Source organism: Spermophilus citellus, assembly GCF_964194105.1.
Source record: "Spermophilus citellus genome assembly, chromosome: 2".
In the NCBI taxonomy this organism is placed as follows: Eukaryota; Metazoa; Chordata; class Mammalia; order Rodentia; family Sciuridae; genus Spermophilus; species Spermophilus citellus.
In genome coordinates, this window is record NC_138183.1 from 11,929,399 (window position 1) to 11,943,676 (window position 14,278).

General features: G+C 36.7%; 1 protein-coding gene across 9 annotated transcripts in view; it reads right to left on the bottom strand.

The window, feature by feature from the left end:
• Window positions 1-14,278, bottom strand: part of RABGAP1 (RAB GTPase activating protein 1) — a 172,764-nt gene that overhangs the window by 27,429 nt on the left and 131,057 nt on the right. For 8 of the 9 annotated variants that reach the window (XM_081273284.1, XM_081273287.1, XM_081273286.1 and 5 more), the window contains 6 exons: window positions 10,657-10,770; window positions 7,323-7,397; window positions 4,152-4,277; window positions 3,412-3,555; window positions 1,515-1,556; window positions 1,151-1,279 (listed from right to left, as the gene is read on the bottom strand). In XM_081273284.1, the coding sequence (XP_081129410.1) occupies window positions 1,151-1,279; window positions 1,515-1,556; window positions 3,412-3,555; window positions 4,152-4,277; window positions 7,323-7,397; window positions 10,657-10,770 (630 nt within the window). Of the gene's footprint in view, window positions 1-1,150; window positions 1,280-1,514; window positions 1,557-3,411; window positions 3,556-4,151; window positions 4,278-4,364; window positions 4,500-7,322; window positions 7,398-10,656; window positions 10,771-14,278 lie in introns of those variants that run through there. The other variant, XM_081273291.1, reaches the window with a different exon arrangement.

Here is a 14,278-nt window from a genome sequence, read left to right on the forward strand (position 1 = left end):
TTTTAGGGAATTTAGGGAACTTCTAGCCGTAACAACAAATGCTGAAAGTAAAAGGACAATGCAAGAGAAATCACGAAAGCTAAATTCTGCCACTAACTAGGTGTATGTCAAAGGGGCTACCACTGTTGCTGTGTTTTGGTTTCTTTTCAAAATGGGGATAGTAATATCATTCCTAGAATTCAGGAAGTGGGGCAATAAGATTGAATTTAATGACTATATAATACAGTCATTATATATACTATATAATACAGTCATATACAGTCATCCTTCAGTGTCTTGGGAGACTGGTTCCAGGATCCCCCTTGGATAGCAAAATATGAGGATGCCCAAGTTCCTTCTGTAAAACGGCATATTATTTGCATATAACCCATGTATGTCCTCCTATATACATCAAACCACCTCTAAATAATTAGTAATACCTAATACAATGTAAATACTATACAAATAGTTATTATGCTGTATTGTTTAGGGAATAATGACAAGGAAAAAAGCCTATATGTATTCAGTGCAGACCTATTTTTTTTTTCCTCTGAATATCCTCAATCTGTGCCCGAACTAAAAGATGTGGAACCCATGGATACAAAGGGCCAACTGTATATGAAAGAATTTGGAAAGAAAAACATGATGTTATACAAAAGAAAACATCATTATTTATCATAGGTTGTGCATTCCTAATCAAAAATATCTAAAGTCTGAAACTTTCTGAGAACCAACATGATGCCACAAGTGGAAAACTCCACCACACCTGACCTCATCTGATGCATCAGTCAGATGCACTAAAAATACTACATAAAATGACCTTCAGGCTGTGGGTAAGGTATATATAAACAAATGAATTTGGGATTTAGAAAGATCTGCAATCCCAAATATTATGCCACCAACCATTTGGAATAAGAGATATACATGTTACAAATGTTAAAAGAGTTTCATCAGGAAAAGTGAGAAAATTAACTGAACAAAACAAGTCTTTTTTTTTTTTTTAAATATTTCTTTTAGTTGTAGGTGGACACAATATCTTTATTTTGTTTATTTATTTTTATGTGGTGCTAAGGATTGAACCCGGTGCCTCACACATGCAAGGCAAGCACTCAACCGCTGAGCCACAACCCCAGCCCCATAAGATTCTTAATTAGTGCAAAAATTATTTTACCTTCATGTTGCAAGCTAATTCCATTAGTTTTTTTGCATTTTCTTCTGAGCGGTATCTTTTAGGAAGCTGAACTCTGAAGAACTTCAAGGCACCTTCAAAGTCTGTCAATAGCAGGTCATCCTTGGAAGTCTTGAAGACAGAAAAAAATACAATCACGGAATAAAAAGGTTCGCTGTGAAGATGCCTGGGAAGCTTTTAAAATCGTGCATTTTAAGAATACCCAGATGATATTTCTTCTTGTTTAGCTACCTATGCATATTCACTATCAGTGAAAATATCAGAGCACAGCAACCACTTAGATGAGACTAAGACTAATAGAGCCAGGGTGTGTGCCAGGTAATTCATCTTATGAATAAACACGTACCTTTAATAATCCAAGGGCGACATTAAAAATAACACTTATTCCCTGAAAGAGAAGGTAAAAAATTTTTTCAGTGTCATATGTGATGCATGTGGTTAGTCCTCAGATTAGCCCACGATTTTAGAGAAATTATGAAAATATAAGTTAGGAAATGAATTATCTTGGAAAATAAAAATTGCAGGGTTATCACTGAAAAGTCACTTAAAGTCAACCCATTCTGCTGGTTTTCTCAGAGAAGAGCTTTTCTAGCCCTATATTCACATTTGACAAGAAAGAATGCTTCTCCAAAGTAGGCCATGATTTCAAATCGAAATATGAGAATTAAAAAACTGTGAATGACCAAAAAATAACTCCTGGTGGACTTGCCCTGTATATTGGGCTACTCCAATCCCAGTACATAAATCTATTGAGCTCTAGATCCCAGAACTGTGTCTGCTCTGAGCTCCTTCCAGTCTGCCTCCTCTTATCTAACCAATCTGGGAATCATGGAGGCAAAGAAACTATGAAAAAGGCATTATCATCTGTGATCAAGTTAAACACTTTGCCTCAGTTTCCAAAACTAATGTTCTCCTAAGGGTTTTCTGAGATAATCAGTTGCAAAGTTTATGTAAATTACTTAGCAAGCCACCTGGCCTTTAGTAACTATTTAACAGATGATTATTTCTAATTATGAAAAACTAGACATAATTTAAAGTTTGGAGATCAGAAATTGGTTACATAAATTATGGCATAGCCAAATAATGGGGTGCTGGGTAGCAAGTAATAATAATGGCATGTTGGTAATATAAGAATGAATGAGGGGGCTGGGGATGTGGCTCAAGCGGTAGCGCGCTCGCCTGGCATGCGTGTGGCCCGGGTTCGATCCTCAGCACCACATACAAAACAAAGATGTTGTGTCCGCTGAAAACTAAAAAAATAAATATTAAAAAAAAGAAAAAAGAAAAATTTTAAAAAAATGAATGAGGCTAATAGATATAAATTCCTCATGGATTTTTATATGCTTTGAATATGCCATAATGAGACAAAAAGGACAATATAGGTATGTGTGTTCACAGATGTTCAAGTATTTGAAATGAAAAAACAGAATAGTATATATAGCATAATCATGTTCTAAGATGTATATACATTGAACCATAACATTCTGTGTGTCCCAAATGGAAAAACACAGTATCCCATATAGAAATTATAAACATGAATATATATAAACACACAAAAAAGGTTGAAAGGACACATACCTAAATATTAAAGTAGTTAACTTTTAGACAGTGGGACCAGAAGTATTTTAACTTTTTGCTTATATTTTAAAGTTTCTATAATAAACATTTTATTTTTATATTTAGTTTTTTCTTAAATATACACATTACATCTCAAAACCCAAAACTCAGCAAAGACTGTTCTTTACTCTGAATCACTCTTCTGTTTAATACTATATCTCCCCAGATTTAGCAAATTCCTACCAAGCTTTAAAAAACAGGGTGAAGCAGTCATATAATGAAGTTCTGGCCAATTTGTAGAAGATTTCTTAAAAAGGGAAGCACTTGCCCCCACTCCACTCTTGGCCATAAAAGAGATGAAGGCTGGAACTCCATTCCATTTAAGGATGGAACCTTCTGCCTTCTTTTACCTGAGAAAGAAATCTCTGTTTTAATTAGTCACTGTTATTTTGAGTTTCTTTATAAAATGCAGTCAAGCCTAACTCTAACTAATACAAATGTCTACTATATCTTTTCTCAACAGAGAGCACTTAAACAAATGTGAGTAGTATTCGCTCAAGGAAGGTTCACTTCAGCCTGGATTTCCCAGCAACAAAATAACATAACTTAGAATAAACTCTTGACAGGGCTGACACAGAAAGTATGCTGCAGACAAGAGTCAAAGTGCTGTGGCCTCTAATACACACCTCACATAAAAGCAGGTCGATGATATGGAAGACCATGTAGAGAGGGAATTTTGCAGTGAAAAGTGTAAGGAACCACTGGGAGGCATACATGTGTGCTTCAAGGCTGATGTCCAGGAAGTGGCTATACAGGTCAGGGATGTATTCCTGAAATAGCAAACCTCTAATTAGTTTTGGGCACATGTGTAGCCATCCTACTCCCTCTTGGGAGGCTCATAAATCTGCCAGAAATAGGGCAAAAAAAAAATCATATAATTGTGTTCTTCAAAAAATCTCTGAAATGCTCAGAATACTTATCATCTGGTATTAAGCTGGCACTCAGCCTCTTTTCCAGACCACAAACTAGCTCTAAAGCAAGAAGGATTCCCCACATGGTGACAAGTATTTGGAAAGCCAGCTTTTCTTTCCAAGATATGAAATGTTTGGGAAAGTTGTTTGGGAAAGTTTGTTTCACTTTTGTTATGAAATTCCTAACCAGCTTCACAGCCATGGTGAGTGAGCACTTCTTGACTGAATGTGCTGTGACAAAGGGCCTTACAAAGTCATTTGCTCTTTCGGCTGTTTTTGAGACTGAAAAATCAGCTCACCCCATCAGGTTCACATTATATTAATCTTGACCTCCTCACCACAGTGAGAACCGACAGAAACAAAACCTGTTCTTAATCAAGGATGATACTGAGTCCACAATCTAGCTCTCCCTACCCTGCTCTTTTTATTGAAGGCAAGCTGGTTTCTCTTTTTACCTGCATGAGGCGTTCCAACTGGGAAAATTTGCAATGCAAATCTTCAAAGTTTTGCTTGAAAAGTTCCCTGAGACCATAGTCAAACATGATCTTGACCAGAACACTGAATGCCTGTTCTTCAGGCATCTGTAACAGACAGGCAACCAGGGAAAAGTTACAAAACATACACACAAGTTTTCTCAGTATAGTAAATCCGTCCTTCTATTGTCTTACCAGGAAATGTAGTTTGCAGAACCTCAGGTCTAAAGTTTTGATTACTCGGGCAAGAAATGTTCAATGATGCCTACTCTGTGTCAGCACTGTGCCTGTCCTCAAGGAGCCTCCCGTACAGCTAGGATATAGTAACTGTAATATGAATTAGGTAGAAGGATCAGTGAGAACAGAGGACAGGAAGATCTGCATCTGCCAGAAGTCAGGAATAGGCTTTGTGGGGAGGACAGGAATTGAGATGAGTTTAGGAACAGGCTGATACACAGAGAAGGTTTCATCTTTCCTAAATCATGAGACCTCCATTTAATCATTGTACTTCCCTTAGCTGCCTTTATTTTCTAGTAAATTTTTTTTCTTCTCCATCACTATTGAAAACACAGCTTGTTATAAAAGAACATTACACATGTTAAGGCTTACCATAATGCCTGAGTATCAAAGGAATGTTTGCAGTACAGCTAAAAAACCCCTGTTTTACTTCTATGTATAAATAATACATATTTATAATAATCCATTTATACTAATAGATACATCTTCATAGCTTTATGGGAAAATATTTCCCTGAGAACCTAGCAAGATGTCTAGTTTTCAAAACAGAAGAAAAGCACTGACAATGTTATTTAAGGCTTGGTATGACAGCAAGAAGCCTTTCAAAAGTTGGGAAGGTGGGCAGGCTTCTGTGGAACAAGAGTAGGGAGGTTAGGTAAGCACAGAAATCACTGAGAATATAGAAGACCAAAGAGCAGACCAGATTAAGGAATAAATGAGAGAAACATAGCAGATTATTCAACAGATCAGATCTTTTGAGGTCTTCATCACAGAAGGCAACTTCACTTTCCCACATGTGAGAGAAGTGGCCTGACCACACAGGATTTCTGATTCTCCTCACATTGAAACAAGCATTGATCTTCACACTGCAGCAGGCAACAGAAGTTGAAACCAAAACCGGGGGAATCTGGGAAAGCCATTTTCCATGGGTTATAGTACTTAAGTGGGGATGTCACTGGACTAAGGTTGCAAGAGAAACAACACAGGCTTGTGAGACCAAGATAAAGTTTGACTAAAACAACCAAACAAAATTTTAAAAACTTGACCTCTTTATTAATATCACAGCTTTAGCATATTTTTATATGAACTCTTTATTAACATCACAGCTTTTTATATAATCAAAATACTACTAAGCTGGGTTCACAATGGAGAAGAGTTACAAAGTAGCCTTTGCTTTACCTGTATTACAACCTACACAATATAGCTCCCAACCCTTCAGTGGATTCCTGCTGATTAACAACATGAGATCCTAGCCTCCAGGGCCTCCTAGGGGAACCTTTGCTTCCCTCTCCAGCTCCTACCCCTTCCTCCCTCCATGCAGGATATTCTAGTTACATTCTTCCAATTCCTTCCATACACAAGTGGTTCCCCATTTCAGGGCTTCTATATACTATACTATTCCCTTTGCCAGTGATGCTCTCCTCTCCACGCTCATGCTTTTAAAATAGTTTATCTCCACAACAACTTAAAAAAGAAAAAGTAACACTGAAAAGTACAAAACAGTGTAGCACCCCTTTTCATGTTTCAGGGTATATTGCAAGGCTACCTCCCCAGAGAAGCCTTTAAATCTAAATAAGGCTCTCTGTTACAATCTTTTATTAAACGTTTTATTTTACCTTCACAGTAACACAGAAATTTGTATGATTATTTCCTTGCAACTAGGAGAAGTCACTAGCATTACACCCATTAGGATGAAGATCATGTCCACTACTCATTCACCTCTGACCTCCAGCACAGCACTTAAAACTCCTTTGCTGACATCTCCTATGTGGTATTCTTGCCACACATTTCAACTTAAACAAGAGGAAATAATTAGATAAATTAAGAATATGGGACATTTTACAAGACGACTTTTGAGTTTTTCAAAACTATCAATGGCAGGAAACACAAAAGAGGAAAGTGGGCCAGTTTAGATTAAAAGAAAAAGAGAAATAATAAGCAAATACAATGTCCGAATCTTCCCTGGATAATGATTAGAAAAAAAGGACTGTAAAGAACTCTGCCAAGTAGACGATGGGAAAAAAAATGAATGTGGACTGTGACATTACTGAATAAACATGGCATTTTTGGATGTGATTATTATATTATGGTTATGCTATAGAATGCCCATGTCCTTACAAGTCATATGCTCAGAATCTCATTGTTTGCTACTTCCTTTCAAAAAATAAATTCATGGTGCAAGCCTGTAATCCTGGCAGCTCAGGAGGCTCAGGAGTATCCCAAATTCAAAGCCAGCCTCAGCAACCAAGCTGGACCTTAAATAACTTAGCAAGACCCAAATAAAGAAAAGGCTGGGGATGTAGTTCAGTGGTTAGAGTGCTCCTGAGTTCAATCCCTGGTACCAAAACAAAGCAAAATTCAATTATTTTTTTTTCCAATAAAAGATAAAATGTGTGTGTGAAAGAGAAAAAGAGATGCAGAGAGAGACAAAAAGAGAAATCAGTGTGGAAAACACTTATTTATAATAGATGGAGAGTACTCTACCTTTACATTTTTCAACTTTGTTTTGGCTTTAAAAGAAAATTAAAAATCTGGAGGGTAAAGGTCTTTGTGAATAAAGGCATGAATAAAATGGCAATAAAGCAAGCCAAGTTCTCTGCCTTCTTCTCACCCCAATGCATAAATCCCCAAACAAACATTAATGATAGTGGCTCCTTTAGAGACAACAGAGTATCCCCAAGGAGCCAACCAATACTAAAATCTACCCAATTTTCCTAGTAATAAAAAGAAAGTCTATCATTGTACTAGTTTTCAACACTTGTCATTTATTCTCACCATGTTTCTCTTGTAGTTTCCAGATACAGGAGTTAAAACTCCTAGAGTCTGGCCAAACCCAATAAGACTATCCTCCAGCCTATAGATAAGTATAAGCTAAGTCTACCAGGTGTAAATCATAGGAGAGACATAATTACTCACATGGAGAAGCAGCACAGCAGCAAGAAATGACTGGCCTTGACAATAACCAATCTCTTCATCATATACAGAATAAGCCTGAGGAGGGGGGAAAAACAAGAAATTTAAAGGAATGCAGTGACTCATGGGCCATGGTTGCCCTCTAGGATCTTGAACACAGAAGTCTGGAGGATGCTACAGACACTCCACTGGGGCATTTGGATGACCAATGAATGGTGCCAATACCTCTTTCCAATTGCAATTCTTTTTTTACAATAAACAGAACTGTCATCACACCACTTCCTGTGGCCAAGGAGTGGAGATTAAGCGAAAACCATTTCAGCATTGAAAAAGGTTCTGAAAATTTGTGATGGCTCATGCTGTACCCAAGAGATTCCCTTCTTCTCTGTCTGAAAAAATGCAGTCTTCCTACAAGCCCCTACCATATTCTAATTACCGAGCATTAATTCCTCTCTTCTCTGTGTTTCTGTGGAACTTGCTACATCCATGGTTATTATAGCACTTACCATACTGCATTTTATTTTTTATTATTTATTTATTTATTCTTATTGATTTTTTAAAAAAAATAAATGATAGTGGAATTCATTACAATTCTTATTACACATATATAGCACAATTTTTCATATCTCTGGTTGTACATAAAGTATGCTGACACCAATTCATGTCTTCATACAGGTACTTTGATAATGAGGTCCATCACATTCCACCATCCTTGCAAATCCCCTGCCGCTCCTCCCTTTCCCTCCCACCACTCTGCCCTATCAAGAATTCATCTATTCTTCCCATGCTCCCCCTCCCTACCCCACTATCTTCTCTCTGGATTGTAGATATTCTGAGGTCTGGGATGATGTCCTATTCAACCTAGGCAGCACCTTACACATAGCAGGCACTTACTAACACTGTTAATGTCACTCATTTTTCTTTCAGGGAAAAAGTCTTTTGGCAAAGACACCAAAATATAATTCTTCCCCTAATGTCAGCAATAACTTTTCTGGTAAGGGGGAATACATTTGTGGGTTCCTCTGGAATCCTATTTTTTTTTTTTTTTTTTTTTGGGCAGGAGATGATTACTACCATCTCCTCTGAACATTATCTTAAATGATTAGTAGTGGCAGTTCTAATGTAGAAAGAGAATCCCTACAGATTCAAGATGTTCTTCCCTATTTAATAAATTTATATCTGGTGAAACTTTATTCTCCACCTACTTTTTTTGTATTAAGGTTCCTGTGTCCCAAGAAAACAATTTAAAATTGGGTATGTTTAAATTATCTCTTAGCAAAATGTGATGCCACTTCTTATCAGATAATAATCTAGTTAATACATGAACAGGTTTCATCATTATCTTTTAGTGAAACTATAGCTTTTAAACATACATATAATCATGCTTTCATAAATTCAGATAGAATCAAATGTAATTCTATTAGATTTCCCACTTTATCACAGCTTATCTAATGAAAGGGATATAGGTTGAGAGAAACATATACTTTTCCAAAGACAGGATATGCAAAGAGGGCTTTAAGAAATGATCTGTTTATGATACAAGGAGATACCATTTTCCATCTAACAAATTATTACAAATGAACAAATGCTGATTCCAAAGTTGTTAAGATTGTGTTAAAAACTGGTAGTAACACATGCCAACACAGCTCTTTGTGTGGGGAATATACATAAATTCAGAATACTGGTCAACTTTTATGTCTGTCTGAAACTTTTCATAATAAAACATGTTTTAAAATAAAGTCTATTTTAAGACTCATTTTTTCGATGTACTTGACATACCCTGACACGGAGACTTAAGACTGTGAGCTAAGCTAGATTTGAGAACACCAATGCAGTTGTGATAGCTGCTACTTTCAGATGGAAGGGATCTCCCAGGGGACAGTGCAGAGCTGGAGAGAACTACCAAGTGAACACCCAGGGGAAGGACTTTGTCATAAGGTCAGGCAGAGAAGGAGAGCAGGAGAAGGAGCTGGTGAAGTTGTGAGAGGTGAGAGTATGACCAGTCAAGAGGAGACAGCTGCAGGGAAAATCACAGAGAGATTTGGGCTGGACTGCAGGACTGAGATGAGGGACCAGAGGTTTCTTTCTGGGTCATCTGTAATAAGGCGAGGAATGACAAGAGTGACTACTTAAGAGGAAAATACAACTAAGAAGAGAAGTTAAAAAGGCCAGGTACATGCCTGTTATCCCAGCAGCTCAGAAGGCTGAGCAGGAGAATTGCAAGTTTAAAGCCAGCCTTAGCAACTTAGGGAGGCCCTAAACAACTCAGCAAGTCCCTGTCTCTTTAAGAAAAAAAAAAAAGGGTTGGGGGGTAGTAGTGTGGCTCAGTATTAGAGCACTTGCCTAGCATGTGTGAGGCATTGGGTGCGGTCCTCAGCACTATATATAGACAAATATTGTGTCCATCTACAACTAAAAAAAAAAAAAAAAAAGAAAAGAAAAAGAAGTGTCTATATCAGATAAGATTAAAAATCTGAGCTATGTGTGTCTTATGTAGAAATTTAACTTAAATTTAAGAAAAATTTGTCAACTCTAGTTATCCTCTGAGTTCACATCATATTCTTCATCATTGGAGAGTCCATCCTTTATTGCTATCCTATCCTAAAACCAGTTGTTAGTTTTTCCTTCTCCATCATAAAATTCTAAGTTCCTTAAGGACAGGTGTTACTACATAATTGATTTTGAATAATTACTTGATTAATTCTGTGGGGGAAAAAAAGACTAAAAACTAGTTCTAGCAAAAAAAGACTAAAAACTAGTTCTAGTTCTAGGTCAAAGTTGAAAAACTGGTCCCAATTTTTTCTTTTATCTCTATATCTCTGATATATCATTTTCTTTTTGAAAACGAGGTTCCTGAAGTGAAACAGGCTATCATTTTCTTTACACAGCTGAGGTACAGAGCTTCTGACAGAATTCAGTATTTTCCACCATGGTGTAGTGCTATAAATCCACCTGGATGCATCCTGGCACTTCCCACTATTGGACTATACCCAATGTGAAAAGTTTAGCATGTACAATGTAAATACTGCAAAGAAGATTGCTATGTTACATGGCTCTGAGGTTCTTAATATATAAGCAAAAGTATAAATAGGGATCCAGGGGACTGTCATCTGAAAACCCTAACTATAAGGGAGAAAAAAAAAATCTCTACTACTAATTTCTAACTATTTCCTGTTCTTTAATGAATCTAAAGTTATGTTGATACCTTTGATTTTATAGCCGTTTCTCTCCTTTCTGCATTCTTGACCATCAAATACGAACTACACTTTGTGATCATATAGTTTCAAAGAACCAGAACGCCATTCAAAATGGAATTTTTTTTTCTGACATGAAATACCTTGCATATTTTATATAAGGAATCTTGTCCATCTCCTCCTGTGTCTTTGAAATAATCATGGGCTGGAAATGTCCTGTTAATATCCCGTGTGATAGCACTGTCCTGGGGAGACTCCTGTAGAAAAACATAAGGGAAGAGAAGGTTTAGTGGGTCAGTACTATTGATACTTGTTTGGTTTATAAAACATGGTCTTTTCTTTTACATATTTTAAAATGCTGCAAAGATACACATGTACACATGCATGTCCACAGTCACTGCCTCTCTAGGGCTAATCACGTAAACCAAAGTAAAAGCAAATGTTAAGGGGTTGTGGGAAAATGAAAGACAAGCAACTCCTTTACTCTATAAACCTCATTTTATATTCCATATTTAATGCAAAGAAGTGTAGCCGGTGACCTTTCTATTGTAAGAGAGAAAATGTGATATTCAAAATCAGTTTCCCATAGAAAATACTCAATCTAACTTCAAAAGGCGGAGGGGTAAGGTGTTTCTGTTAGAATAACTGATGACAAAAAGTGCTACTTTCTTAAACAAAAAAGCAAATAACCCTAAACAAAAAAGCAAATAACCCAATCAACAAATGGGCCAAGGACTTCAACAGAAATTTCTCAGAAGAGGATATACAATCAATCAACAAATACATGAAAAAATGCTCACCATCTCTAGCAATCAGAGAAATGCAAATTAAAACTACTCTAAGATACCATCTCACTCCAATAAGAATGGCAGCCATTATGAAGTCAAACAAAAATAAGTGCTGGCGAGGATGCGGGGGGAAAAAGGTACACTCATACATTGCTGGTGGGACTGCAAATTGCTGCAGCCAATTTGGAAAGCAGTATGGATATTCCTTGGAAAGCTGGGAATGGAACCACCATTTGACCCAGCTATTCCCCTTCTCAGACTATACCCAAAAGACCTAAAAAGAGCATACTACAGGGACACAGCCACATCAATGTTTACAGCAGCACAATTCAAATAGCTAGAATGTGGAACCAACCTAGACGCCCTTCAATAGATGAATGGATTAAAAAATGTGGCATTTATACACAATGGAATATTACTCAGCACTAAAAACTAACAAGATCATGGCATTTGCAAGCAAATGGATGGCATTAGAGCAGATTATGCTAAGTGAAGTTAGCCAATCCCTAAAAAACAAATGCCGAATGTCTTCTCTGATATAAGGGGGGTGACTCAAAATAGGATAGGGAGGAAGAGCATAAGAAGACTACCACTAAAAAGGGAAGACAGGTGGGAGGGAAAAAGAGGGAGAAGGGGAGTTGCACGGAAGATGGAAGGAGAACCTCATTGTTATACAGAATACATATATGATGTTGTGATGAGAAAAAGAAAAAAAAAGTGTGTCACATTAGATTGGATAGAGAGAAAGGATGGGAGAGGAGGGGAGGAGTAGGGGGGATAGGAAGGGCAGCAGAATAGAATAGACAATATGATTGATGTATGTACATTCCATGTATGTATTATATGTCAAAATATATTCTGCTGATATGTATGACTAAAAAATAATAAAAGTAAATTGTATGGTAAAAAAAAAGAAAAAGAAAAAAAAGTGCTACTTTCATTGATCCTTGAGTATGAAGCCCATGTACCAGTTGTCAAATGAAAAAGAGAATTTTCTTAATTAGGGTTTGTCCTTGGAGCAAATGGCATAAGAATATATGTAGCAATCAACATGGTATGAAACAAGATCACCAAATGAAAAGGAATTTAAACATGCTATGAGAAAGTATTCTTTGTTTTTGCCAATGGAGAAAAACTGCTTCCTTTTCTATAAGGAGTTAACTAAAACTGAACAAATGATAGTTAGGAATCCTTCATGAAACATACCAAGCACCCAGCTATTTCTAATTCCTTCCCTTGTTAAATCCTATTTGCTCACATGCTAAAGAACTTCAATAATGCACTGCCTTCTTAGCTAAGAAACAGACTTGATTCTTCTTGATAAGAATATATCATAAGCAGCATACTATTCAAGAGCCTGGATGGTATTCTGGTTTTACATGAAAAATGAAAGTGATAATTTTTTTCTTCCAGTAATTTCTCTAGCCTTTGGGATAATCATGTTCCTAGGGCCATGAGTATCTTACAATTGTGAAATTTGAACTGAAAAACTTTATATACTTTTTTTTACTGGTTCTTTTTAGTTATACATAACATTAGGATTCACTTTGACATAATTATAAAAGCATATCATTTGTTCCAATTCAATCCCTAGTATTGCCCCCTTTTCCTTTCCTCCTTCCTCCCCATGATCCCTTCTCTCTATTGAACTTTCTGGAATTTACTTAGGCTTTTTTTTTTTTTTTTTTAAATGTTAGTGTCTTGTGGATATACATGATGATGAAATTCACTGTGGTATATAACATATAAAGCTTATGTTTTTAAAAGTTCTGATAAACTACTTATTCTTGCAAGACTGCCAAACTGCTTTATTGGCACATGTTATTACTAGTTATTAACACTGTTTTAATAACAGTTAAGGCAGTTCAAGACTGTGTTGATCCCTGACAAAAGGAAAAAAAAAAAAAAGGTAAGACCCAAGACTACAGCAGCTTACTGTATGGTGGCAGATTCCAGGTGACAACCCAAAGATAGGGAACTGAATCAGAGCTAGAAATAGGAACTACCTGCCTGAGTTGAGGGAGACAGCTGGGGATATGGCTCAGTTGGTAGAGTGCTTGCCTTGCGTGCACAAGGTCCTGGGTTCAATCCCCAGTACCACAAAAATAAATAAATAAATAAGCAAACAAATAAATAAATAAAAATGAGTTGGGGGAGACAGGGAAAGAACAATCTCACAGGTGGTGTTTGTGGAGGACAAGGAGGCTAGAATGTGTGACGCATAGGACTAAGAAAGGAAGATGAACAGAGAGCTGCAGAATTACCTAGAAAGGTCCCTATAAGTCATAAATCATTAAAAAAAAAAGATAAACTGGACACTTCATCAAAAATTTTTAAATCTCACTATCTCACTATTCAAAAAGCCACTGTTAATAACATGAAACGGTAAGCCACAGACCAGGATGAAATAAAAGTACATCTGATAATGGAGTAATGAACTCAGTTTTAAAGTGAACATACACGAGCTATGGTTGTGGCTCAGTGGTAGAGCACTTGTCTTGAATGTGTGAGGGACTGGGTTCAAATAAAACAAATAAAACACAAAAAATAAACAAATAAAACAAATTGAACATACAATGTAAAACAGAACACAGATAAAATCATGGACATGAGCATATATTACACGGTAGTGAATAAAAAATTTTTTATGTCTAACAAATCTTTAATTTACCAATAGATCAAACAAACAACAATGGACTGACCAGGTATTAGTACATTTTTCATTGATATAACGAAACAGCAGAGGCTAGATATTTTAGAAAGAAAGGGATTATTTGGTTTACAGTGTTGGAGGCTGCAAGTCCAAGATCAGACACCTACCCACTATGGGTTCAGTTTCTGGTGAGGAGTCACTTGACTGGGTCACCACAGGGCAAAAGGCACTATGGTGGGAGCACATACAAGAGACATCATGTGGCAAGACAGGAAGCAATTCACTCTCTCAGGAACTACCTGGGGTCCAATGAGGACAACCTTA